General features: G+C 59.0%; 13 protein-coding genes across 13 annotated transcripts; 8 read left to right on the top strand and 5 right to left on the bottom strand.

The window, feature by feature from the left end:
• Window positions 1-6: 6 nt before the first annotated feature.
• FA10DRAFT_264667 (hypothetical protein) lies at window positions 7-3,396 on the top strand. The gene is made up of 3 exons (XM_025520743.1): window positions 7-662; window positions 739-3,076; window positions 3,151-3,396. Exons 1-3 carry the CDS (start codon window positions 142-144, stop codon window positions 3,238-3,240), a joined length of 2,949 nt encoding a protein of 982 aa, XP_025381274.1. The 5' UTR covers window positions 7-141; the 3' UTR covers window positions 3,241-3,396.
• Window positions 3,397-3,527: 131 nt separating this feature from the next.
• On the bottom strand, window positions 3,528-4,322 carry FA10DRAFT_274186 (putative small nuclear ribonucleo protein F; the record flags this gene model as incomplete). The annotated part of the gene is made up of 3 exons (XM_025523206.1): window positions 4,006-4,322; window positions 3,790-3,918; window positions 3,528-3,665 (listed from the first exon to the last, which is right to left on the bottom strand). The coding sequence occupies exons 1-3, from the start codon at window positions 4,012-4,014 to the stop codon at window positions 3,528-3,530; spliced, it is 276 nt and encodes a 91-aa protein (XP_025381273.1). The 5' UTR covers window positions 4,015-4,322.
• On the top strand, window positions 4,263-6,354 carry FA10DRAFT_264665 (PLP-dependent transferase). The gene is made up of 3 exons (XM_025520742.1): window positions 4,263-5,240; window positions 5,308-5,498; window positions 5,571-6,354. Exons 1-3 carry the CDS (start codon window positions 4,416-4,418, stop codon window positions 6,265-6,267), a joined length of 1,713 nt encoding a protein of 570 aa, XP_025381272.1. The 5' UTR covers window positions 4,263-4,415; the 3' UTR covers window positions 6,268-6,354.
• An 89-nt stretch (window positions 6,355-6,443) lies between these two features.
• Window positions 6,444-8,422, top strand: FA10DRAFT_264663 (hypothetical protein). The gene is made up of 2 exons (XM_025520741.1): window positions 6,444-7,452; window positions 7,537-8,422. The coding sequence occupies exons 1-2, from the start codon at window positions 6,517-6,519 to the stop codon at window positions 8,248-8,250; spliced, it is 1,650 nt and encodes a 549-aa protein (XP_025381271.1). The 5' UTR covers window positions 6,444-6,516; the 3' UTR covers window positions 8,251-8,422.
• FA10DRAFT_264662 (DNA/RNA polymerase) lies at window positions 8,343-10,513 on the bottom strand. The gene is made up of 2 exons (XM_025520740.1): window positions 10,413-10,513; window positions 8,343-10,359 (listed from the first exon to the last, which is right to left on the bottom strand). The coding sequence occupies exons 1-2, from the start codon at window positions 10,439-10,441 to the stop codon at window positions 8,415-8,417; spliced, it is 1,974 nt and encodes a 657-aa protein (XP_025381270.1). The 5' UTR covers window positions 10,442-10,513; the 3' UTR covers window positions 8,343-8,414.
• Window positions 10,514-11,272: 759 nt separating this feature from the next.
• FA10DRAFT_264661 (putative 2-deoxy-D-gluconate 3-dehydrogenase) lies at window positions 11,273-12,140 on the top strand. Its single transcript, XM_025520739.1, has 2 exons — window positions 11,273-11,570; window positions 11,659-12,140. The coding sequence occupies exons 1-2, from the start codon at window positions 11,292-11,294 to the stop codon at window positions 12,082-12,084; spliced, it is 705 nt and encodes a 234-aa protein (XP_025381269.1). The 5' UTR covers window positions 11,273-11,291; the 3' UTR covers window positions 12,085-12,140.
• Window positions 12,071-13,395, bottom strand: FA10DRAFT_248614 (hypothetical protein). The gene is made up of 2 exons (XM_025519496.1): window positions 12,519-13,395; window positions 12,071-12,442 (listed from the first exon to the last, which is right to left on the bottom strand). The coding sequence occupies exons 1-2, from the start codon at window positions 13,333-13,335 to the stop codon at window positions 12,174-12,176; spliced, it is 1,086 nt and encodes a 361-aa protein (XP_025381268.1). The 5' UTR covers window positions 13,336-13,395; the 3' UTR covers window positions 12,071-12,173.
• Window positions 13,396-13,476: 81 nt separating this feature from the next.
• Window positions 13,477-14,526, top strand: FA10DRAFT_299388 (hypothetical protein). The gene is made up of 3 exons (XM_025524715.1): window positions 13,477-13,761; window positions 13,837-14,204; window positions 14,258-14,526. The coding sequence occupies exons 1-3, from the start codon at window positions 13,547-13,549 to the stop codon at window positions 14,401-14,403; spliced, it is 729 nt and encodes a 242-aa protein (XP_025381267.1). The 5' UTR covers window positions 13,477-13,546; the 3' UTR covers window positions 14,404-14,526.
• A 769-nt stretch (window positions 14,527-15,295) lies between these two features.
• On the top strand, window positions 15,296-15,691 carry FA10DRAFT_258228 (hypothetical protein; the record flags this gene model as incomplete). The annotated part of the gene is made up of 1 exon (XM_025519896.1): window positions 15,296-15,691. One exon carries the CDS (start codon window positions 15,296-15,298, stop codon window positions 15,689-15,691), a length of 396 nt encoding a protein of 131 aa, XP_025381266.1.
• Window positions 15,692-17,736: 2,045 nt separating this feature from the next.
• Window positions 17,737-18,204, top strand: FA10DRAFT_40836 (hypothetical protein). The gene has a single exon (XM_025525463.1). The coding sequence runs from the start codon at window positions 17,818-17,820 to the stop codon at window positions 18,136-18,138; it is 321 nt and encodes a 106-aa protein (XP_025381265.1). The 5' UTR covers window positions 17,737-17,817; the 3' UTR covers window positions 18,139-18,204.
• Window positions 18,205-18,633: 429 nt separating this feature from the next.
• On the bottom strand, window positions 18,634-20,366 carry FA10DRAFT_264658 (hypothetical protein). The gene has a single exon (XM_025520738.1). The coding sequence runs from the start codon at window positions 20,204-20,206 to the stop codon at window positions 18,668-18,670; it is 1,539 nt and encodes a 512-aa protein (XP_025381264.1). The 5' UTR covers window positions 20,207-20,366; the 3' UTR covers window positions 18,634-18,667.
• A 226-nt stretch (window positions 20,367-20,592) lies between these two features.
• Window positions 20,593-21,538, top strand: FA10DRAFT_264657 (class I glutamine amidotransferase-like protein). The gene is made up of 3 exons (XM_025520737.1): window positions 20,593-20,720; window positions 20,793-21,247; window positions 21,315-21,538. The coding sequence occupies exons 1-3, from the start codon at window positions 20,637-20,639 to the stop codon at window positions 21,481-21,483; spliced, it is 708 nt and encodes a 235-aa protein (XP_025381263.1). The 5' UTR covers window positions 20,593-20,636; the 3' UTR covers window positions 21,484-21,538.
• A 16-nt stretch (window positions 21,539-21,554) lies between these two features.
• FA10DRAFT_248608 (putative APS1-AP-1 complex subunit) lies at window positions 21,555-22,533 on the bottom strand. The gene is made up of 5 exons (XM_025519495.1): window positions 22,518-22,533; window positions 22,339-22,464; window positions 22,100-22,261; window positions 22,011-22,027; window positions 21,555-21,938 (listed from the first exon to the last, which is right to left on the bottom strand). The coding sequence occupies exons 1-5, from the start codon at window positions 22,521-22,523 to the stop codon at window positions 21,767-21,769; spliced, it is 483 nt and encodes a 160-aa protein (XP_025381262.1). The 5' UTR covers window positions 22,524-22,533; the 3' UTR covers window positions 21,555-21,766.
• Window positions 22,534-22,538: the final 5 nt, after the last annotated feature.

Below are 22,538 nucleotides of genomic sequence, written 5' to 3'. Positions count from 1 at the left end.
TTCCGATCAACAAACGCGCGCGCTGTGCTTGCTGGCTCAGGAGCTGCTGCTGCTCGTCGTCGTCGTTGGCTTCGTTGCTTTTCTCTTCCCCGGCTTTTTCTTGCGGTGGTTCTTCGTCGAGGCAGCAGCAGCAGGCCCACGATGGACGACCTGTTGGATCTAGACTGGGACAAGAAGCCCGCTGCCCCGCCGTTGAGGCAGCAGGGCGCCGCGGCGCCGGCCTACCGCGCCCCCGGCCAGAGCTCGACGTACAGCTTCGATGCCCTGACGAGGTCCATGCCCAGCACGGCCGCGCAGACGCAGAAGAAGCCATCGCCGTCGCCGTCGCCCACGCCGCCGATGGGCTACTCGCTGAGCAGCCAGTCCCAAGCACCAAAGGCACAGGCACAGGCACAGGCCAGCGCCGCCAAGACGGGCGATGCCTTTTCCTCGCTCTTTGCCGGTGCCGCCGGTGGGGGAGGAGGTCAGGCTACATCTGGGGCAGGAGCGAGCTCTTCTTCTGCCCCAAAGGCAAATTCGAACCTGTCGATGGCTCAGAGACTGCAGGGGAACAGCAGCAACAACCACTCCCTCCTGAACCCGACGCGAGCGAATCAGTCGCAAAAGGCCAACGGTGATGCATGGTCAGGTCTCGAGTCGCTCGGCTTCAGCCAGCCAGCCAGGTGAGAGCATGATCGAGCGAACAATTAACAATGCAAGTTCCATGGCTGACATGACAACCTTGCTCGAATCATGCAGCAAAGGACCGTCTCCGTCAGTCTCGCAGAACCAGTCAAACGACGACTTCTTTAACTTCGACGACTTCACATCGCAGAAAGCGACCCCTCGCGCTCCAACAGCAGCAGCAGCAAGAAGCAAGGCGAGCCCAGCAGCGCCACCTGCGGCGGCCCCACAGCCCAAGAGCAAGGACCCGTTTGACTTTTCCGACTTTGAAGATCCCGGCGATTCCCAGAGCTCGGCTCTTGGAGGAGGAGGTGGAGGAGGAGGGGAAGGGGGACGGAGAAAAGAACCGGAGCGCCCGTCAGAAGGCCCGATGAAGACCGCCCAGACGGGTTTGTCAAGAGGTCCCGGTCTGCTCGGTGACGATGACTACGACGATGGCATCGACGACGGTATCCTGGGAGCGCTCGGTGGACCGCCTGGACGCGCCAAGCCAGCCGCGATGGCGACAGCGATGGCGACGGGAGCATCGCAGCCCCGGCCTGCCTCGCCGCCACCGCACATCATTGGCCAGGTCGTCGAGATGGGCTTCTCGCCATTTGAGGCTCGTGAGGCGCTGGCGAGGACGGGCAACGACGAGTCGGCGGCCCTGGAGCAGCTGCTCGCCTCTTCTTCTTCATCAAAGGCCACCGAGAGGCCGTCGCACTCGAGCCAGGAGCAGGAGGACCGGCGATACGCAGAGAGGCTCCAGCGAAGGGAGCAGGCCGCCCAGCGTCCACCAGCCAGCAGCAATGGACGGAATGGCCCAGAGAGGAAGCGGCGGGAGGACGAGAGAGACGCGGCCGAGGATGGCCAGGTCGACTGGCAGAAGCAGGCGGACCAGATCTATGCGCAAGCATCTGAGCTGGGCGCCAGCGTCTTTAGCAAGGCCAATGCCTTTTGGACGACGGCAAAGGCACAGGCTCAGCGTGCGCTCGAGGAGCGCAACAACAACAATCTCGACGGCCAAGGTAGTTCGGCGGCCAGCAGTGGGAGAAACAGCCCGGCGTCGGGCAGCGAGCGCGCAAAGAGCCGGCGCTGGGCCGTGCCCTCCCGAGACGGCCGCTCGACGCCTCGCAAGGAGTGGGAGGGCAAGCCGCGCTGGATGGTCGAGGCAGAGGCTGCAGCGGCTGCTGAAGAAGAAGAAGAAGAGCAGAGCAGACCGAAGAAGCAGCCGTCAGGAGAAACGGCCCCTACCTCGAGTTTCCGAGATGACGATGACGGCGACGAGGTGGCCCCGGCCCCTCCGTTCCTCCCTGCTAGACCCGAGGGCAGTCGTCCACGCGAGGATGCTCCCCGCAATCTCTGGGATATGGACCCTCAGGCTCCACCTCCCTCTTCATCGGCTCCTGCTCGCCCGCAGGCCAGCAAGCCTCGACCGGGAGCAGCTGCAGCAGCTGCTCCTGCCTCTGGTGCGAGGAGGACGCCGGCCGCAAAAGCAGCAGCAGCAGCAGCAGCAGCCCGGACGGCGCGTCCAATCGAAGAGGATGGCGCGGCCGCCGTCGAATCGTCAAAGAGGCACAAGGCCCGAGGCAACGAGCACTTCAAGAAGGGCGCCTACGGCGAGGCCGAGACGGCCTACAGCGCCGGTCTCGACGCCCTCGACGCGCATCCAAAGTCGCTGCGACGCGTGCCGCTGCTCAATAACCGAGCCAACGCACGGCTCAAGAACGGCGATGCTCGCGCGGTCCTGGCCGACACCAAGGATGTCCTCGTCCTCATTGTTGCCGGGGGCAAGTCGCCCTTTACGCTCTACAGGCCCTCGGGAGAGGCGCCGCTGCCGGGTGCGCTGGCGCAGGAGGTCAACCTGCGAGACGGCTATGCAAAGGCACTCCTGCGGCGCGCCCAGGCCGAGGAGATGCTCGAGCAGTGGGACACGGCGCGGAGCGTCTGGACGCTCCTGGAGCGCTACGAAAAGGAAGAGGGCAGCAGCGGCACGACGGGCGTGACGAATCTCCGAGCGGCGCAGGAGGGCGCCAAGCGGTGCCAGAAGATGCTCCAGCCTGCCGCTGCCTCGGAGGGCGGCGCGCAGGCGGCGGGCGTGCAGCACAAGGACGTCGTCCGCCAAAAGGTGGACCGCGCGACGGCGCGCGCCGTGGCAAAGGCCGAAGAGTCTGCGCGCGCGCGCATCCGTGCCGAGAATGCAGCGACGGCGGCCGAGGAGGCGGCAAAGCATGCGCTCCGCGACGGCGTCGATGCCCGCATCCTGGCCTGGAAGGGCGGCAAGGAGGCAAACGTGCGCGCCCTGCTTGCCAGCCTCCAGGACGTCGTCTGGGACGGCCTCGGCTGGAAGAAGGTGGGCATGCACGAGCTCGTGACCGACGCCCAGGTCAAGCGCAACTACATGAAGGCCATTGGCAAGCTGCATCCCGACAAGGTCAGTCTTTGTCTCTCTCTCTCCTCAACCGTTCACTTCAAGTCTGACAGAGTGCACAAACTTCACTTTCACAGCTCACGCCCCGCAACAACAGTCTCGAAGAAAGGCTGCTGGGCGGCGCCGTCTTCTCTGTCCTCAATGATGCCTGGTCCGCACAGCCTTAGATTCTGTCCTCCCTCTCTCTCTCGGTAATTTCTGCCCTCCCTCTCTCGGTAGTTTCTGCCCTCCCTCTCTCTCGGTAGATTCTGCCTCCCTCACTCTCTCGGTAGATACTCTGTTTCTGGTGCTCCCTCACTCTCTCAATGTCACCTCTTGCGTTCCTTTTCTCCGCTCTCTCTTTCCTTTTCTCTCTCCCTCTCTCTAAAGTAGGCTCGTGCGTGCGTCGTGATTGCTATAATGGTACAAGGTTTTTTGGCCCGCAAGGCGAGGTCTCCGATACGTCTATGAATCCTCATTTTGCCTCGTCGGCGTCGGCATCTGCGTCGTCGTCATTGACCTCGCGGAGGTACAGGACATTGTTGCACCGGACAAAGACCTCGCCGAGCTTGCCGTTCGGCTTGCCGTCCTTGAACTCTTCCGTGTTTGCCAGCTGAGGGAAAGTCTCGTGTCAGTCAAGCCCTTCTGCACTCGATCTTCCAACAATCCGACCACCCATCCATCCATCCATCGATCGAGCCAAGTTCAATAAGCTAGTGTCTGCGACGATCACTCACCTGGAGGTTCATGTAGTTGTCGGTGCTCACGAGGAAGCCCTTGTACTCCATGCCGCCCCACTTGAGACGCACAACGACGGGCTTGCCCGTCTGCAGCTGCAGAAACGGCTTCGGGTTGACAGGCTGGAACTGAAAATTACGCACGTCACTGTCAGCAACCTTCTCTCCCTCTCTCAAACCAGGTACAGCAGTATGGTACCGGCTGCTGCCACTCACCGACGCCATGGCTGTGCTGGGCTGTGGATGTGTCGCTGGAGCGTCGATCTGTTTCTTCTCTCGACGACGAGCGACGAGGCCAAAGGTCGCGATGGAGGAGACTTTGCTCGCGTGGTACGTGCTTATGTAAGCATGCGTGTATCTTTGACCCAAACGGGCCTCGGGCCGCGGGGGTCGGCGCCGCCGATGAAAAATACGCGCCGCGCACAGACCGCAAAATTTTGGGCGACGCCTGCGCCCCCTTCAGGGTGTGAACGAGTCAGTAGCAGCAGCTGCAGCTGCAGCAGCGACGGGCGTGTGCGGGCGATAAGGGGTCCCGTCGAGCACCTTCCCCGTCCCCCCTCCTCCTCCTACTCCTTCTATCTTTACACCCTCCTCCGTTATCTTCGCAGCTCCGTTTCGTTACCAGAATGAGCTGCGCGCCCGCCTGCTTTCCTGTCAATGGGTGCCCCGCGCTGGGCGTTGCTCCCTCCTCGCCTGCCTCTTCGCTCCTCAGCACCATGACGGCGACGAGGAGGAGAGAGGCCCCGGGCACGCTTCGCAAGCCGGCGCTGTCCAGCCGTGGAAGCGCACACCGCGACAAGGTGACGCCGTTCTGGAGCATCTTTGACCGCATCCTCTGCGACTGCTTCTGCGCCACGCGCAACCCGGGCGGCATCGTCAACATGGGCATCGCCAACAACTACCTCATGGAGGCCGAGCTCCTCGACTTTTTCCACCGGCACCTCGAGCTCCACCCCAGTGACCTGACCTACGGTACGTCGCTCTTTGGCTCGACGCGCCTGTTTAGGGCCTTTTGCAAGCACTACAATTCGCCCGCATTCAGCCCCATCAAGCCCGTCACGCCCGACCAGCTGCTGACCGGCCCGGGCTGCGGCTCGCTGCTCGACCAGGTCTTTGAGCACCTCGCCGACGCACACGACGGCGTCCTCATCGCCGCACCCTACTACAACGGCTTCGAGGCCGACCTGAGCTGCCGCAGCAATGTCGAGTGCGTGCCCGTCTACAGCGACATGGGCGACGGCACCGAGGCAGCGAGCTTCGAGGGCGCCACGGCGCTGCGCGGGTTTGAGGCTACGCAGCGTGCCTGGCTCGAACAGCACCCCGGCCAGCAGATCCGCGCCGTCGTCGTGTGCAACCCAAACAACCCCGTCGGTCGCTGCTACACCCGCAGCGCGCTCGTCGAGTACGGCAGCTTTGCAGAGAAGCACGACCTGCATCTGGTCTTTGACGAAGTGAGTGCACTGTGCCTTTTTGTTGTATGCTGGTGTGCGAGAGGCTGATTTCAATGACGGTCTGTAGATCTACGCCCTCTCGACGTTTGAAAGCCACAGCGACGAGCAGCCCACACAGCCCTTCATCTCGGCCCTCTCCATCGACTGGGCCGTCGAGGCAGGCTGCCACCCTGCGCGCCTCCACGTCCTCAGCTCGGCCAGCAAGGACTTTGGCCTCAACGGCTTCCGAATCGGCACATTTGTGAGCCAGAACAATGAGTGAGTCTCCTCACTTCTCTCCGATGTTCCTGGAAGGTCGAGTTGACTGATGTCCGACACACACACGCACAGAGACCTGATCCGTGCGATGAAGGCCACGTCGAAGCTCTACATGGTCTCGTCGCCCGCCGACGCCCTGTTCGCCGCCATTATCCACGACGAGGGCTTCCACCGCGACTTTGTGGCCACCAATCGCGCACGCATGGCGCAGGCGTATGACCTTGTGACACGGTGGTGTCGCCACCACTCGATCGGCTATACGCCGACGAATGCAGGCCACTTTGTCCTTGTCGACCTCGAACGCTTCCTGCCTGACCAGGTCGACGGCCACGAGCTGGCGCAGGAGGAGCGTGAGGGTGCGCTGTGGGCAAAGGCGCTCGAGAACAAAGTCAGCATCACCCCCGGCTCCAATTACCGGCACCCACACACGGGCACGTTTCGCCTCACTTTTACCCTCGGCCGGCCCGCGCTCCTCGAGGGTCTCTCGCGACTCGAGGCTGCGCTGGCGCTGCTGCACTGGACCGCACCAGACGAGGTGCAGGTCGAGATGAAGGGAATGGAGGGAGAAGTGCCTGCTGCAGGCGACCTGGAGCAGGCCCAATGGGCGAGCATGCATCGCCGACCGTCAATCTCGACCTCGCTCGTCGACGCAGCCGCGGCTACGCACATCAGCGCAGAGGCGCGCAGCAGGGACAGCAGCACCGACTCGGCGCTGTCCAAGGTCCTAGCAGCGACAGAGATGCTCAAGAACAGGCCCTGTGCTTGCTAGTAGTAGTAGCTACAGAGAACGATGTGTGTGTGTGTGTGTGTATTTAATCTCCTGTGCGATGGCAATTGAGTTAAGCTGGACTGTGCGAGACGTGTATCTGAAATGGAAGCTTTTCCGTCGACGAGTCCAAGTGGAGACGAAACGAAACGCCCTGAGACACGCTCCTGTCGCATTAGCTTAAACCTTCAATTGGCGCTTCTAGGAGAGAAAAAGGAGAGACCCGGCGAGCGAGCGAGCGAGCGAGCGACAATGGCGACACCAGCAACACTACCCCCGCTCTCGTCGTCGATGGTGGGCCTGCCCGAGCCGGACCCAAACGACCCGTCGAACCGCAACTGCCGGCTGCTGGGGCCGTTTGCGCTCTTTGTCCAGGCGCTCATGGGCGTCGTCGTCGTCGGCACGCTCGTGCTCAAGCGCCAGCGCGAGCGACCCAAGCGTCCCTGGAAGATTTGGCTGCTGGACATTTCCAAGCAGATGCTCGGCCAGCTCTTTGTCCACACGCTCAACGTCGCCCTCTCGAGCCTGGGCAGCCTGGCGTCCGAGGGCGAGGAGAATCCGTGCAGCCTCTACTTTCTCAACATTGCCATTGACACGACGTTGGGCGTCTTTATCATCTATGCCAGCATGCGCTTCCTCACCCACTACTTTACCGACGTCCTCGGCTGGCCCGGCTTTGTCTCGGGCCAGTACACCTCGACGCCCCTCGTGCTGGGCCGCCGCCGCCGACGCGGGCCACGGGCTGGTGGCAGCCTCGTCGCCACGCCGCGCGCCTCGACGGACACGCAGCTCACGTACGACGAGGCCTCTGCTTCTTCTTCACCCATGCTCCCCACCTCGCAGGCGCTCCCCAAGCAATCTATCTCGCAGGACGGCGAGGCGACAGCAGGAGCGTCATCTTCTCATCCTCCTGAGCCTCTAGCTACGACAACGCCGGCGAGCACGACGACGACAGCCGGACTCCTCCGCCGAGGCCGGCCCCGCCCACGCCTCACCTTCTTCTTCCGGCAGCTGTCCCTCTACCTGCTCAGCCTGCTCATCATGAAGATCCTCGTCGTCCTCCTCCTCGCCCTCTTTCCCTTTCTCTTTGACGTCGGCCGCTGGATCCTCGACCTCTTTGGCCACGCGCGCGAGGCCCAGGTCCTCTTTGTCATGGCCCTCTTTCCCCTGGCCATGAACACGCTCCAGGTTCGTCTCTCTCTCTCTCTCTTCTTTTCTTTTTAATGCGCAGACGAGACGAGAAAATGCTGACGGAAGATTTGAGACCCGCAGTTCTGGCTCATTGATTCGCTGCTGCGTCACAATCCACACACGACAAAGTACCAGTCAGAGGAGGATGCCGCGGCGACGGGCGCGATGCTCGACGGCCACGACGGCCACGGTGGAGAAGAAGAGGAGAGGGAAGGCGACGAGGACCTCGAGGGCGGCATCGGCGGCGGCGGCAACTTTGCCTTTTGGGCCGCGCCGGCCGCACGACGGGGAGGAGCACAGGCAGGTGCAGGTGCAGGGACAGGTGCGGGAGCAGGAGTAGGGGCAGGAGCCGGGGCGAGATATGGCCAGCTGGCGAATGGCGACGAGGGCCTCTCGCGCCATCTCGTCGGCATTGACAGCGACGACGACGAGGAGGAAGGCGAAGGCGAGACGGACCCGCACGCCTACCCGCCGCCGAGATCGGAGCGCGGCTCGTCCAACGAGGACGAGGCCCGCGGTCCCGCGCGGCACGACGGCCGGGGTGCAGGCGACGATGCGAGAGCGCAGCAGCAGACAGGCTCTCTCTTGTCGCCCTCACCCTTGACAACAACTTCGGCAGCGCAAGAGCAAAAGAAGGATGACACTGCTGCTGCTGGAACAACAGCAGCACCAGCGCTAGGCGATGACGAAGACGACATGTGGGACAGCTGGGACGACGATGGGGGTGCCGGTGCGCCCCAGAGCGATTCGGGTGCGACAGTGAGGGCAAAGCCAAGCGACATCAAGAGAGACTAGAGCGCCTCCGAGAAGGAGCAGCAGCAGCATCGAATAAGTGCATAGACATGATTCTCACTCGCTCTTTTTCTTTCGCCCAGAAGATGCACCCAGGCTCAATTGCATGCCACTTGTTCTTTGTTAGACGATAGCAGTAGTAGTACAGTTGCGGAAAACAATCCTTGTCACTCTAGCTCGGACATGTCTTGCCAGTCTCCTTCTTGCTCTTCTTGTTGTTCTTCGTCGTCGTCGTGGTCCAGCCATTCCTCCATCGGCAAGCCTCGGAGGGGCCATCGCGCATGATCGTGCTGCAGGTACGGCAGCATCGACTGAGCGCACAGCGGGCAGACGAGTGCGTCCTGGCCTTCCCTTGACTTCCCCTTGACTTCCTCTGTCGCCACTTCCTCCTTCATCTCGCGCTCCTGCTCCTCATATTCGGACAGAGGGACAAGCAGGGACGGGTCGAGGCCGTAGTGCGCTGCCAGCTCGGCCTGCAGGTCTGATGGGAGCTGGCGAAAGACGTCTGCGTCAATGCGCTCCTGGCTCTGGTCGCTGCTGCTGCCCTGCCCATTGGCGACGGATGGATCAGCCGCTCCCGTCGCCGACTTGGCTACCTCTCCACCTTCTTTGGCAGGCGCATTCACCATAGCGTCCTCGTCGCCCACGCCGGCGCCTGCGCCCGACAGCGACGCAAGCGGGAGCTGCTTCTGGAGAAAGTCGCCAATGCCCCTCGACGGCCGCTTGGCCACCAGGTCCGTGGCAGCAATGTTGATCAGCCGGAGCGCAAAGTCCTCCTTGGCATTGACAATCGTCCGGAAGAGGGCCTGGACGCTGGCGGCTAGCACGAGTGCGCGCTGGGGTCGAGGCACGGCCGTGTCGAAGATGTCGACGGGCATGCGCGTCTGGCGGCTCACGCGCACAAATTTCTTTTGCGAGATCGAGAGACGCAGACTGAGCGGGAAGCGCTTCCACTCAAACGGCTGCTGCCCCGCCGCCGCCGTCGCTGCAAGCAACTCCTGCGACGAGGTGACGCGGTGGTAGTCGCGGATCGTAGCCTGGATGCCACGGTCGATCCACTCATCGAGCGGCTTCTCGTACGGCACGAGCTCAGGAAGCGCGGGCACTGAGTCGTCGTCGCTGTCGCTCACCCTGAGCTCCGTCTCGAGGCGCCTTAGGAGGCTGGTGCTGAGCGTTAGGATCTGCGCCTTGACGGCAGACTCGGTGTGCAGCGGCACACGGTATGTGTCCTCGATGCTGATCTGCGCCGGGATCTCGGGCGACGGCTGCACCGGTTCATCGTCGGAACCAAGAACGAGCTGCCAGAGGCGATTACCTATGCGAGCTCCAAAGAGGCCGATGAGCTTCTCGCGATCAAACACCTGCCGGGCGAGGGCGACGGTGAGCTGCGACGCATCGATCGTCGACGGCGAGGGCGAGTGGGGATCGGCAATCGAGTCGCACAGCTGGCGCACAATCGAGGAGCCGAAACCATTGATCTGACGAAGCGGGTAGGGATCGAGGAACAGGCGCACAGCCTCGTCGGCAGTCTCGTCCAGAGGCGCAAACACCGTCTGCTGGTTGGGCTTGTGCACATTGCCGGCCATCTTGGCAACGAGCTTTGAAGAGGCTATCCCGGCACTGCACGTGAGGTTGATCTGTTGCGACACCAGGGAGCGGACCTCGAGCGCCAGATGCGAAGCCCGGCGCAGCTTGGCAGCATGGCTGGCCCGAGGAGGAGTGGCAGCGTTGGAGGGCAAGAGGTTACCAACGAAGGAGTCATCGTCCGCAGCAGCAGGCCCCGCCCACTCGTCGAGAAAGTCGGTGACATCGCAAAAGAGCTCATCCATGCCCAGCCTCTCGACGGACACACCCTTCAAGAACCTCGTGACGAGGCGAAAGACCTGCCGGGAGACGTCGCGAAAGTAGCTCAGATCCTCGCCGTCCACGAGGACGAGCTCGGGACACTTGGTGAGCGCATCTCTCACACCGTCGAGCTTGGCCACGCCGCGCCGTCGCGCTTCATAGCTGCAGGTGGCCAGGATGTTCTTTTGCTTGATGCCCACTGGCAGGCCGACGAGCGAGGGATCGCGCTTGCGCGAAGCCGCCACATAGAAGGCGTCCAGGTCGAGGCTGGATGACCGTCAGCTGGCACGAAGAGCAGGCTAAGAAGCTCCCAAACTTACGCGATGATGACCCTCTGTCGGCTCGCCATCAGCCGTCGGCCATCGTCTGACTCCTGCCTTTGATCTCCCTCCCCCAAGAATTCTTCTTTCTGGTCGTGATGGTGCAGGGAAAACTATTCAAAATGAAAAAGTCACTAACGCACGGCCGGTCCACTCGGCGCTCGGAGCTCACAGTGGCTCGGTGCTTTCGAAGGCCTTTCAATTTTATCGCTTGCCGCCAGCAACGGCCAGCAACATACAACAGCAGCCAGACAAACAGGGCCCTACATAATCACGATACACATGAATGCCATCTGTATCACATTGGGATGGGCCCGTCGTTCGTCACAGCAGCTGACGAACGACGCAGGCAAAAAGAAAAAAATATATGATGAAATGAGGCTCAGAACAGATCCTGTTCTGAGCCTCAATTAGAATTCCTCATGAAGAGGAAGCGCGGTTGGTTGCTCTCAGTGGCCCGAGGAGTACGCCGCCCATTTGTCAAACCTTGGATTGGAAGGAGGCAGGGAACCTCTTATTCTGACCCGATGTTGAAGCACTGCTCAGAGAGAAACAGTGTGCAGCCCGAGAAGTCGGTTTCTCTCCAAATGTCCGAGCTTCGGTTCGTGTCGGAGAGCACGGTCCGGCTTGGACTTTCTTTCCCCCACGCTGATTTTGCAGTGGAGCGCGAGAGAGTCGCGCCTGCTGCACCTTGCCCAGGCGACATTCTTCCTTTCCTGCCCTTACCACACACATAGAGAAGCCACGATGAGCGCACAACCTCTCAAGAGCGAGCCCACGCCCCCGCTGGCGCAGACGACATCCCTCCAGCTCTTTTCGCTGCGAGGCCAGCACGCGCTCCTGACGGGCGCCACGCGCGGCATCGGCGCCGCCTGCGCCATGGCCCTCGCCCAGGCCGGCGCCTCGTGCTGCCTCGTCGTCCGTCCGGGGAAATCGGCCCAGGAGAACAAGAGCTACCTCGAGGCGCTTCCCACAGACCAGGGACAGCAGCACTGCCTCCTCATCACCGACCTCGGCGACATGGCCGAGGTCAAGACGGCGTTTGACAAGGCACTCCAGCTTCCCGAGATGGGCGGCCGCATCGACATTCTCGTCAACTGCGGCGGAATTCAGCGCCGCCACGACTCGACCGAGTTTCCCGAGGACGATTGGGATGAGGTCAGTTCAGCCCAGTCTGCTGCGCGGGCAAATCAAAGGATGACATTATTGAGCTGACCTTTGCGGCGGCGGTGTTGTTCTTGCTCAGGTCATCAACGTCAACCTCAAGTCCGTCTTTCTCCTCTGCCAGGCCGCAGGCAGGCACATGGTCCCGCGTCGGTCTGGGAAAATCGTCAACTTTTGCAGCCTCCTCTCTTTCCAGGGCGGCCTGCGCGTGCCGGCCTATGCCGCGTCCAAGGCGGCGGTGAGTAACATAACGAAATCGCTGAGCAACGAGTGGAGTCAGCACAACGTCCAGGTCAACGGCATCGCCCCCGGCTACATTGCCACGGACATGAACGAGAAGCTGCTCAGCGACGCGACTCGGCTCCGTCAGATCACCGAGCGCATCCCCGCCGGCAGGTGGGGTCTGCCCGACGACTTTGCCGGCCCGCTCCTGTTCCTCTGCAGCAAGGCGAGCCAGTATGTATGCGGCGAGACACTCGTCGTCGACGGCGGGTGGATGGGACGATGAATGCTGTCAGATTAGCTTGGGATACAAGTACTATTACTACTCAATACAAGTTTCACACATAGCAAGTTCTCTCTCTCTCTCTTTATACATCATGTCCCGAAACCTGCCCACGTCAGACTGAAGAAGTCGACATCGCCCCACGAAGAGGTGCGTGCATCGTCGTCTGCGCCCTCGAGTCGCCTCGCTATGATCTTGGCGTCGTCTACGTCCTCTTGTCCATGGACAGAGCACAGCAGATGGGCTTTTTTGACAGCCGTACCCAGTCGTCCTGCGGCGACGAGCTCCTGCACAGGGAATGACGACTGCCGTGTCGTCTGCACAGTGGCCGTGAAGTGAGAGTGATACCGAAGCGGGTCGCCTGAACGAGGGTCAGGGATGCGTCAACTCTTCAACCAAGGGAAGAAAAGTCAATTTCATGGCAAGACACTACTCACCAGGATACACGACAAGATCACCGCCAAAGCGCAGACCTTTGCTCATGTAGTAGTCTTTTGCGCGAAGCGCCTCAAAGACGGCGCACCTCGCCTGTTGCTCGGCGGTGCGGGGATAGGTCCACAGGCCGGCCTTTGCAGCCTGGGAGAGCGTCCTGTACGTCGCCTTTGGTGCTCTCTGGCGGTACCATGGCATGCTGTTTGAGTCGGTCGGAATGTGGATCGAGTAGCCCCCACCGACCTTTCCCTCCTCTTCCTTGTCTTTGTCTTGGCTCGTCCCTCCTCCTCCTCCGAAGAGATCGTCACTGCCATCGCCCTTCTTTTCCTTCCTCTCCTGCCGACGCGCCATCGCCTCCTTGTTCTTCTTGTCCTTGGATGCGGCTCCCTTCTCCTTCATCTCTCTCTCGTACTTTGATTTTGTCTCCTGCGCCAGCGCTCTCGCCCTCCGCTGCTGCTCCTCGCGGTCGATTGCCCGATCCTCATGCAGCCGCGCCGCCGCCACCTCGTCCTGCGCAGAGACGCCATGCGCCTCGGCCTCATCCACGAGCACCGCAGCCCCACGCCGGACGAGATAGACGACCTCCTCGTCAAATAGGCTCAGCGGCAGGCCCAGAAAGACATTCTGCTGGGGCATCAGAGGCAGCGACCCGACGAGGAGGCCCACGATGCCATGCTGCGCGCGCACCTGCGAAGCCTCGGCCGACGTCCAGATGAGCGCTGCGCCCGACTCGCGCGAAATGGTGATGTGCACCGGCTCCACGCTGCTATTGCCTGCTGCTGTCGCTGCCATTGTCGATGATCCAGCCTCTGCCTCGACCATCTTTGGAGATGGTGCCTGGAAGGAATTCACCTTTTTATTTTTCCTTGCTACTGCCTCCTCTTCTCGAAATGAAGAAAAGAAAGAAAAACCTCCACCGCAAGAATCAAAAAGAAGTCGCCTTTGCTCTCGCACAGACTGCCAATCTTTATTTCCTGTCACATCGTGTTCCCAGAACACTCTCCTCCCCTCTGCTCTGCACTGGGCCGGAACCATGTTCTCCGTCGTCGTCGCGGGCCGCCTTCCGCTGCCGCCCCCTCAGCAGGTGGACGAGACGCATGCGCTGTTCCTCATCGAGGATGCCGCCAACATCAACCACGTCACTGTCTTTATGACGGGTGCCCAGGCCTTTCCGCCAGGCTATGCCGCCACGGTCCATCTCAACTGGCGGGGCGGCGTGGCCGAGGACCGCTGGATCCTGCTAGGCTGGTGAGCCGTTGCTGCTCATCTTCAGTCAGGACCCTTCATTAGTAAGGACGCTGAGATTGTGATTGAACTGAACAGCCTCAAGAACGAGAAGCCATCGTCCATCTACCGGCTGCGAGGCCTGACGCAGAGCGCCGGCGCTGGCCCCGCCAACTCGTTTGGCAACGCATCGCAGTCGAGCGCCGCGCCGCCAACGACGGCTGCGCTGGGTATCAGCATCGAGTCGGTCCAGCAGGTCGATGAGCAGATGGGCGAGCTCGCAAGGCGAGGCGGACCCAATGGGAGTAGTGGAGGGACTGGAGCAGGAGCAGGGCCAGCAGGCGCTGATGCAGGCATGGACGTCGAGGGGTCCCAGTCCCAGCAGCAGGCCCTCGTCAAGGCTTCGAGCGGTGCAGGGGACCCCGCCATGCAGATGCAGATGGCCCTTGCGCTGGCTCCCAAGATCGGTAAGTGTTACACCATCCAGCAAGGGGGCATTGCTTTGCTGACGGTCCGGCAGCCTCGAGCGCCTTCTCGTATCTCTCCTCCTTTGCCCCAGACTCGGCCCCACAGACGGTCCCGCTCCTCAAACGGTGGCTGGAGAACTTTGAGAGAAAGCTCAAGATGCAGGGCCTCGGATTTCTTGAAAAGAGCGAGGCAGAGTGAATGCGGTGCTCTGTCTCTTGCCTTGACGACTGATCTTCTTTGTAATCTAGGCGGGCTGCCATAAATGTCCAGACACAAGGTAACGAATGTCACAGCTGAGATGGGCGAGTCCTTGAGCTTTGTTGGGCCGTAGATTGCGCCTCCGTGCCCAATGGCGCAGTCAGAACAGCGGAAATTTGCCATAGAACCGGGGCGGGAGAGAAGGGCGTCAATCAGAGGGCGGCTTTCAGCCGCAGCGCTTCCGTCTTGAGGGCCAAAAAGTGAGGCGTTTCGTCTTCTTGAATGCCCCGCTATCGAGCGTGCACTGTCCCTCAGAGTGCTTTAGTGCTCGTTTTGCTTGACTCTGGCCCCTACGCAAGATTGTCCTCAGGCATTCATTGATGAACCTAAACACCTTGGACTGGCAGGCAACTAGAAGAGGTCACAAATGCTGAAATTGTTGCCTGTGCCAACGTCACAGCAGCAAGAATTGTTATGAGCGCACACGCGACCAACATCATCTTGGACATTTGAACATTGGGCCCCAGAATGGGCTGGCCCAGCGTTACTGTAAGCCCCGAGTTGGACATGTATCTGATTGGGACATTTTAGTCGCATTCATGACCACGCTGGGGCTCGATTCCGCTCGAAACGTAGGCGCAGCGCCCCGTCTGCTGTGACGAAGAACACCCTTGAGCCTTAGTTACTGCTTGCGCAAAGCTATAAAATGGGTCTCCCTCTTCTCTCTTTGCCTTCCCATTCACCATAATAACGTTAACAGAGAAAGCACTCGCACATACAGTATACAGTCACGATAATTTGCCACTGTCTCGAACTTGGAAAGACAACATCAACCAGCGCAGCATCATAAATCACCCAAATCTAGGCAGTAGGCCCAACGAAAAGCTCGACCATGAAGAATACTACGCTACTTCCCATCCTGTTCCTCCTCTTCTCTCTTATCATCTGCGGAGCCTTCGGCGGCGGTATCGAAGACATTCCTCCGGAGTGGGAGGACACGATTCCAAAAACCGAATTTTCTCGAGACAGTCAGGGCAAAATTGTCAAACCCAGCGAGGAACCGTCTTCCTCGGGCGCTTTCAAGCGAGTTTGGCCCGGCGCCACAGAAGTGCCAACGGAAGTGAAAGAAATGGTGAAGGTCTTAGACTTTCATCGTGGCAGAGAAGGAATCGATTATTATCACAAGGTCATTGACCCAGACAGCCTCTCTCGAAATATCAATTTCGTGGAGCATAACCAAAGGAAAAACATGGAGAAAAAGCGCAAGGACAAAGAGCACCAGGATTAGAAGCATCAGTATGGAGTCCTCCTCACTTGTCTTCTTTTTACATCGAAGGGTCCATCAAGTCACCTATGAGACGCGGTCGAGATCGAAAACAAAGGACGGCATTCCTATTGTAATTAGCGAGAATCTGAGCGGTAGAAACACAAGGCAAATGTGATCCATTTTTGGTGTGAGAAGCTCGCAGCTTGGGCTTCCTTGTCTTGTCCTTTGACACACTGTCCTTTGACACACTTGAGCGCAGAAGTACCACGCTGAACAACTGTAGCAAAGGAAGGCGCCGAGTTCTGCTGCGAAAGTGAAATGGGCGTTCAACATTCTGATCGCCCCATGACGACGGCACACAAAGTTACTCATTCTCTGGCCTTGATCCTAGACCTACGGAGGAAAACACCCTCGGTGCCACAATACTCTGGTTTAGGCAGCGATAAGGCTTTTTTACTGGTGCTGAGACTTGTTGTCTGTGCCAACCTCTCAAAAACACAAACATGATAGCTGCAAACAGTGGCGTTCTCACCACATTTTTATCGAGACGGAAAAACATGGTTGTTTAACCGTCTTTGCAAGCGCTGCAACTGGTGCATCTTAATCGTATTGACGCCCTCGGTGCGCCTCGCTCCTTTATTCGGTCGTCTAAGTCGTGTTGACACTCTCGCTGCTTCTCGCTATTCATTCGGGGGCGACGTAGGCGCAGGGCCCTGACTGGTGTCAGGGACGAGACCCTTGAGTCTCTGTCGCTGCTTGGGCAAAGATATAAGAACAGCACCTCTACCCTCTCTCGATCTCTTCCCACAACATCACCTCAAGTCACACAACCCAACAGGCTTACGCTTGTACTACAACGCTAGGCTGCCACCGTTTCGATTGAACGAAAGACGATTTAAGCACGACTCCCTACTCTATCCAGCGGATCCAGACAGCAAGTCGTGCGGAGAACGAAATACGCAACAATGAAGAAAACGATACCTCTCCTCACGCTGCTCTTCGCTTCCTCACTCCTCGTTCGCGAGACGTTTGCTATGGATGTTATGGATGAAGAGATGATGCCAGAGACTGTAACATCGGCCCCTGGTGCCCCCTCGGCCCCGTTCGTGCAGGTTGAGAGCAGCAAGCCTCAGGAAAGGCTGACTAAGCAGCCAAAGGAGGTGTCGTTTGCCCGCGGAACGAAACCAGAAGAGACGATGTTCAAAGAGCCTCGCCCCAGATCTTCCGAAACACCAGAGCAGAGCAAGCAACAGGGCGTCTCGACTTCGCGAAAAAGAAAGTGGCGTCATTCTTTTTAGGTCTCTTCTTCACACGAAAAGCCTGTGACATCACATATCAGAGTGGTAGGGGGGTAGCAGCATTCCTGATCAATGCCATAGCACAGCATTGTAGCCTAGGAATACAAGGTAGACGTGATATCATCCGGTGTGAGATGTTTGTAGCCCGAGGCAAAATCGTCCTTGTGTCGTTCAATGACGAATTGAGCGCAGGACCGCCTTACTGAGCTACTGAGCAAGTTGAGCAATTGGAGTAAAGCACAGGGCCGTGTTGCTGCTACGTAAGTGAGACGGGACAATTTCACGTTCTGTTCGCCCCGTGTCAACTGGACATAAACATCTACAGTACATTCTGTCTTTTACCTTGGACCTACGGAGAATTTCACCCTCTGTACCTCTTAGACAACTGTGAAAGCTTTGGTCTCGACTGTGATAAGGAGTCGTCTCTGGCGCTGGGTCTTTTCCGTGCCAATCTCGATGGATGTGAGGGAGCTGTCACCGGGACGAACTAGGGGCTTTCAGAATGTAATCTGGAACGAGGAGAAGAGGGAAAGTACTGAAAGAAGGGCCTGCCCTATTTCTGGGAATTCGTGCGACAAGGCGTGCGTGAGGGTGCACTTGAGGGCCTGCTGCAGGCGTGCGTGGACTCCCTGTGCCTGCTGCGCAGCGCAGCAGAGGATGGCGTGCTCATGTACGTCCGGCACGGCGAACTATCCCGAAAAGCAGGGCCTAGTAAACAAGGAAGAGGGATATAAACACGAGCGAGGGAAAATAAACAACGACGGCGAAAAGCACACAGGGCCCCGGGGCGCCCACGACGCCCCGGGACCCTGACAAAGAAACACGAAAACAGAATTATCGCATAAAGTGATGTTCTCATCGTGTTTTCTTCGAGAAAAAATAACAAGTATGGCTGTTTCGACTCTTTGCAAGCCCCGTGGCCGGTGCGTCTCAGTTGTGGTGACGCTCTCGCTGCGTCTCGCTTCTCTATCGGGTCGAGGCGTAGGCGCGTCGCCCCGTTTGCTCTCAGGGACAAGGCTCAGTCTCCGTCGCTGCTTGGACAAAGATATAAGAACAGTACTCCTCCCCTCTCTTGACCTCTTCTCACAACATCACACTGAGGCAAACAAAGCAAACGGGCGTGCATTTCTACACCAACGCTGGGTTGCCGCCATTTCGTTAGAAGGATAAGCCATCTCAAGTACGACTTCTTACTCAAGTCAGAGCGGGTCCAGACAGCAGGTCGTACGAAAAACGCAAAAATGAAGAATGCTACGCTGCTCCTTGCGATACTCTTCATATCCTCACTCTTCATTGGCCAAACGCTCGCAGTCGGTGGTGGGAAGAAACCTAATCTTACGATTGAAATACCGGCCTATGAGTTACAGCCCACTAAGATATCGCCCCCTCGTCGCGCCCCGGCCCCGATCAGACAGGCTGGGAGCAGCAGACCTCAAAAAAAATTGACAAGGGAGCAAATGATGGAGGAACTGGCTAAGAAAAGGGGAACGGACAAAGGACTCATGTTCCATAAAGAACGTGACTTCCATTCCCACAAATTACCGGAGCAGCAAAAGCAAGACGCCGAATGGCAAATGGCAAAAGAAGTTCACGGAGTAGAGTATTCTTCTTCAACTGAAGGTCCCGTGACATCACATGTCAGAGGGAAAGGGGAAGGGCATCAATGATCCTGATCAATGACATAGTACGGCACTGTAGGCTAGAAATACAAAGCGGATGTGATATCATCGGGTGTGAGAAGCTCGTAGCCTGGAGCAAAACCGTTCTTGTGTCGTCCATTGACGTACTTGAGCGCAGGAGCGCCATGCTGAACAAAGTGAGCAAAGGAGGGCGCCGTATTCTGCTGCGGCATTGGATCCATGTGGAGCGTGGTCAGGCGCTCCATCGGCCCGCCATCTGCCTCGGCGGGATCATCGCCGGTCAAGTCCCGCCAGAGCTGGTCAAAGTTGGAAAAGTTGCTCGAGACGTCGAGCACGAGTCGCAGCACCTTGAGCGACCGCCTTGATCGACGGATGGCACGTGCGAGCGGCTGCTCCGGTGTGACGGGAAAGATGTCGAGGGTGACGAGGTTGTCGAAGCAGCCGGCCTCAATGAGGTTGGGTGTATGCAGGAGCGAGGTCTTGGAGGTGGCCATCGAGATCGAGGCGAGGGGCTGTTTGAGGGAAAGGAGGAGGTGGGGAACGGCAGGTGGGAGCAGGAACGAGTCGTACGTCGTCAGACGGACATGTCGGACTGAAGAGAGACGCGCGAGGAGCTTGTGTCCCGGCCAAAAGCATTTGCAGTCGATGGAAACAGACGTCAGGCTGGTGCAGTCTGCTGAGCCTGGACGGGGTCGGAGGGTTTGGCCGATAGATATGCCAGGAAACGGAGCGCCCCTCCGGGCGTCTCTAGTCCACCGAACGACGTCTTCAGCTCCTACCTCGGCGCCAAGCCCTCCCATGTTCTTCATTGGATTACTATGCGCATCTTCTCCATTGACTTTCGACGACGAAGAATCGTCGGTCGGAGCTAGAGCTCGAAGAGCGCATGTCTCGGGCAATTCTTCAGCCTCCCACTCCAATTCGGTGAGATTAGTCTTGAGCCCTCGCCGAAAAAGATCCGCGAGAAGCGTCTGGTCGAATCCCGGGAATCGATCAGGTACGAGGATATGAAGCTCTCGAATAAGCGGCAAAGGAAAGGGCAGCTCGTGGCCTCCCGACGACGTCGATGACGGAGCTCTGGCGGCGGAGACAGAAGGGTAATTTCGCATCAAGGCCAATAGCTCGCCAAACTGCTGTGGGTGACGCAGGTAAATGGAGCGCCAGAGCAGAGGCGCGAGCAAAGCTCGGTAGGCGATGCAAGTCGAGCTGAGATGGAGCAAGGCCACATAGCTCTGCCTCAGGTCGGGCGTCTGCGACATGGGCGGCGGTACCAAGTCCTTGTCCGCCAGGGTCGCGAGCCAGGCAGGCGACGGGAGGTGGTACGCATCAAAGAGACACTTGCCGATCTCGAGGATGATCTCCGTCGGTAGATCGAGCCTCGTCTCCCCTCCTGTGATTGTGTTGGCCTGAGATCCCGCTCTTGTGGGCGCTGTTGTCGTCGTCGTCGTCGTCGTCGTCGTCGTTGTCGAGAGCGTCGTAGTTGCAGCCGACGTCCTCGTTTGCTGAGAGGTGACAATCTTCGTAGCCGGATAGCTCGGAGCAAGCTGGAGGTGAGCGAGGGCATGCTCGTAATCCTCAAGCGGCACCAGGCCGGACATCTCTCCAAAGCGGTGGCTATCTGCTGGTCGGGAGCATCTTTGTGCGTGTTTCGGTGGAAGTGGAGAGCGAGCGACGCGGAAGAATTAGCTTTCGACGACTATCAATTAGCTTCTGGCTTCTGATGGTCATTCTTATCCTTCCGATCAGATTGATGCTAGGCGAGAGGGTATGTACAGTATCAATGCAGCGATGATCCATGCACAGCACCACCGCTCCGGGCTTAAGCAGCTGACAGGGTCTGCGTGACAGGTGAGCTTGATGTGGTGCATGCATGCCCACAGCACGCAAGCGACAAGCGAGAAGAACCTCCACATACGACTCAAAGCCCGGCTCAAATGGGCTCTATATAAAGTTTCGGCGCTTCTTGCGGCTTCCACCCCTCTTCGACCTTCACTAGCAACACATTCGCACACCTCTGAATCATTCACAATGGCACCCAAGGTTCTCATCGTCTTCACCTCCAACGACAAGCTCGTCAACTCGGACCACAAGACGGGCTACTACCTCCCCGAGGTGAGTCGAGCTTGTTGCTCTTCTCCATTGCATCCCGACACCCACTGACCCTCCTTTAAACCAAACGAAAAGATTGCGCACCCTTACTACGTCTTCAAGAACGCCGGCGCCGAGGTCGTTGCCGCCAGTGAAAAGGGCGGCGAGCCTCCTCTGGACTCGAGCTCGGTCGACGCCTTCAAGGAAGACGCAGACAGCAAAAAGTTCCTCAACGACAGCGAGGCGCAGGCGTGGATCAAGAACAGCAAGCCGCTCTCGGCCTTCCCTGCTCCCGCCAAGGAGTTTGACGCCATCTTCTACCCCGGCGGTCACGGACCTCTCATCGGCCTGCCCGAGAGCAAGGAGTCGCAGGACCTCATCCGCGCCTTCTACGAGAGCAACCGTGTTGTCTCGGCTGTCTGCCACGCTCCTGCCGTGCTCACCGATGTCAAGCTCAGTGACGGCTCTTACCTCGTCAACGGTCGCTCCGTCACCAGCTTCACCAACGAGGAGGAGGAGCAGGCTGGCCTGACCAACAATGTCCCCTGGCTGTGAGTGGGCGTGTACCTTTCGCCAACCCGCATTAGTCACTTCAGTCTGACACATACTTCTTCACAGCGTCGAGACGAGGCTGCAGGAGCGCGGAGCCAAGTTCAACAAGGGAAAGCCTTGGACTGAGAACGTCGTCGTCGACAAGGACTCGAGCGGACGCATCCTCATCACGGGCGCCAACCCGCAGTCGGGTGCCCAGCTTGCCAAGGATGTCCTTAAGAGCATTGCCGTTTAAGCGTTTGCCAGTTTCTTTGAAATTCTACCATGAAATCGTGATCAACTCTATATCATCTTTACAATTGGGTTCCAGAAGGCAAATGAGCACAACCAAGCATCAGGTCAGACTGCTGCTCACTGCTCACTATGGGTCAGAGGGAGAGGAGCAGCAACACACAAGGGCTGGGACACACAGGCTGGGGCCGCTCGCCACTTTGCTGGGCCTCTTCTCTCCCAAGCTATAAGATCATCGAATTCTTGATCCATACAAATACACATGCCATCTCATCCGGCGGTCCCCTCTATCCACTCCGACTACCGATTCTTGCAAGGCTGTCCTCGCTCTGTTCGGCCTCTTCGATGGCGTCGGACTGCGACACGACGCGGAGCACCGACTTCTTGGACGACTCTTGCATCTCGCCGGCTATGATGAGCTCGTCAAGGATCGCATAGGCCTTCTGGAAGTTGAAGATGCTGTAGCGTCAAGGGACCGGACCCGGGTCAGTAAAAATAGTGCTAGGCTCGATCTGGTGCCAGCCGACTCACAGATCCAGCTCGCAGACCTGGACGTCGAAGCCATCGAGAACAAGGGTCAGTTCCTCAGTCTTCTTCTGCAGATCAAATCCCTGACTCACATTGCCAAAATATCGGTCGAGAATTTCGACGTAGCGGTGGATGATCTCGAGCGTGACCAGCTCGTTGTCTTCCTGGCCAATGCCCGTAACAAAGAAGAGCGAGGCATACCGCCGGTAGACGACCTTGGTGTCTTTGTACTCGAGGAAGTTGCACATTCGCGACTGTCGGGAGGGTCCATGCCTGTCAGCATTGGCCCTTGTTTGACAAAAGCCCTTGTGAGCCGTAGAATTACACGCACCCTCCTGGCCAGCACGAGCTGGGTGACGTCCTTCGTGATCTTGGACTTGGCCTTGGGCGACATGGTGGTGAACCACTTGGCCAGCCTGACCTTGCCCTGCCGCGAAATGAGCAGAATCCAGTTGACCTGCACAGCATCTGTGAGCTCAGTCGGGCAATCACACATACGCAAATACTCACCCCCATGATGATAGCGATGGC

This window comes from Acaromyces ingoldii (genome assembly GCF_003144295.1).
Source record: "Acaromyces ingoldii strain MCA 4198 unplaced genomic scaffold FA10scaffold_1, whole genome shotgun sequence".
NCBI classification, from domain to species: domain Eukaryota; kingdom Fungi; phylum Basidiomycota; class Exobasidiomycetes; order Exobasidiales; family Cryptobasidiaceae; genus Acaromyces; species Acaromyces ingoldii.
Note: the sequence above shows the minus strand (reverse complement) of the source record. Positions and strands in the feature narration are given on the sequence as shown.

Coding starts and splice junctions, on each gene's coding strand:
- FA10DRAFT_264667 (XM_025520743.1), top strand. CDS start 142: ATGGACGACCTGTTGGATCTAGACTGGGACAAGAAGCCCGCTGCCCCG. Junction 663..738: donor GGCTTCAGCCAGCCAGCCAG/GTGAGAGCATGA, acceptor CGAATCATGCAG/CAAAGGACCGTCTCCGTCAG. Junction 3,077..3,150: donor GCAAGCTGCATCCCGACAAG/GTCAGTCTTTGT, acceptor TCACTTTCACAG/CTCACGCCCCGCAACAACAG.
- FA10DRAFT_264665 (XM_025520742.1), top strand. CDS start 4,416: ATGAGCTGCGCGCCCGCCTGCTTTCCTGTCAATGGGTGCCCCGCGCTG. Junction 5,241..5,307: donor TGCATCTGGTCTTTGACGAA/GTGAGTGCACTG, acceptor GACGGTCTGTAG/ATCTACGCCCTCTCGACGTT. Junction 5,499..5,570: donor TTTGTGAGCCAGAACAATGA/GTGAGTCTCCTC, acceptor ACACACGCACAG/AGACCTGATCCGTGCGATGA.
- FA10DRAFT_264663 (XM_025520741.1), top strand. CDS start 6,517: ATGGCGACACCAGCAACACTACCCCCGCTCTCGTCGTCGATGGTGGGC. Junction 7,453..7,536: donor TGGCCATGAACACGCTCCAG/GTTCGTCTCTCT, acceptor TGAGACCCGCAG/TTCTGGCTCATTGATTCGCT.
- FA10DRAFT_264662 (XM_025520740.1), bottom strand. CDS start 10,441: ATGGCGAGCCGACAGAGGGTCATCATCGC. Junction 10,360..10,412: donor CGACAGAGGGTCATCATCGC/GTAAGTTTGGGA, acceptor ACGGTCATCCAG/CCTCGACCTGGACGCCTTCT.
- FA10DRAFT_264661 (XM_025520739.1), top strand. CDS start 11,292: ATGGCCCTCGCCCAGGCCGGCGCCTCGTGCTGCCTCGTCGTCCGTCCG. Junction 11,571..11,658: donor CCGAGGACGATTGGGATGAG/GTCAGTTCAGCC, acceptor GTTCTTGCTCAG/GTCATCAACGTCAACCTCAA.
- FA10DRAFT_248614 (XM_025519496.1), bottom strand. CDS start 13,335: ATGGTCGAGGCAGAGGCTGGATCATCGACAATGGCAGCGACAGCAGCA. Junction 12,443..12,518: donor TGATCTTGTCGTGTATCCTG/GTGAGTAGTGTC, acceptor ACCCTCGTTCAG/GCGACCCGCTTCGGTATCAC.
- FA10DRAFT_299388 (XM_025524715.1), top strand. CDS start 13,547: ATGTTCTCCGTCGTCGTCGCGGGCCGCCTTCCGCTGCCGCCCCCTCAG. Junction 13,762..13,836: donor CGCTGGATCCTGCTAGGCTG/GTGAGCCGTTGC, acceptor TGAACTGAACAG/CCTCAAGAACGAGAAGCCAT. Junction 14,205..14,257: donor TGCGCTGGCTCCCAAGATCG/GTAAGTGTTACA, acceptor ACGGTCCGGCAG/CCTCGAGCGCCTTCTCGTAT.
- FA10DRAFT_40836 (XM_025525463.1), top strand. CDS start 17,818: ATGTTCTCATCGTGTTTTCTTCGAGAAAAAATAACAAGTATGGCTGTT.
- FA10DRAFT_264658 (XM_025520738.1), bottom strand. CDS start 20,206: ATGTCCGGCCTGGTGCCGCTTGAGGATTACGAGCATGCCCTCGCTCAC.
- FA10DRAFT_264657 (XM_025520737.1), top strand. CDS start 20,637: ATGGCACCCAAGGTTCTCATCGTCTTCACCTCCAACGACAAGCTCGTC. Junction 20,721..20,792: donor CGGGCTACTACCTCCCCGAG/GTGAGTCGAGCT, acceptor CCAAACGAAAAG/ATTGCGCACCCTTACTACGT. Junction 21,248..21,314: donor ACCAACAATGTCCCCTGGCT/GTGAGTGGGCGT, acceptor ACTTCTTCACAG/CGTCGAGACGAGGCTGCAGG.
- FA10DRAFT_248608 (XM_025519495.1), bottom strand. Junction 22,262..22,338: donor AGCTCGTGCTGGCCAGGAGG/GTGCGTGTAATT, acceptor CCCTCCCGACAG/TCGCGAATGTGCAACTTCCT.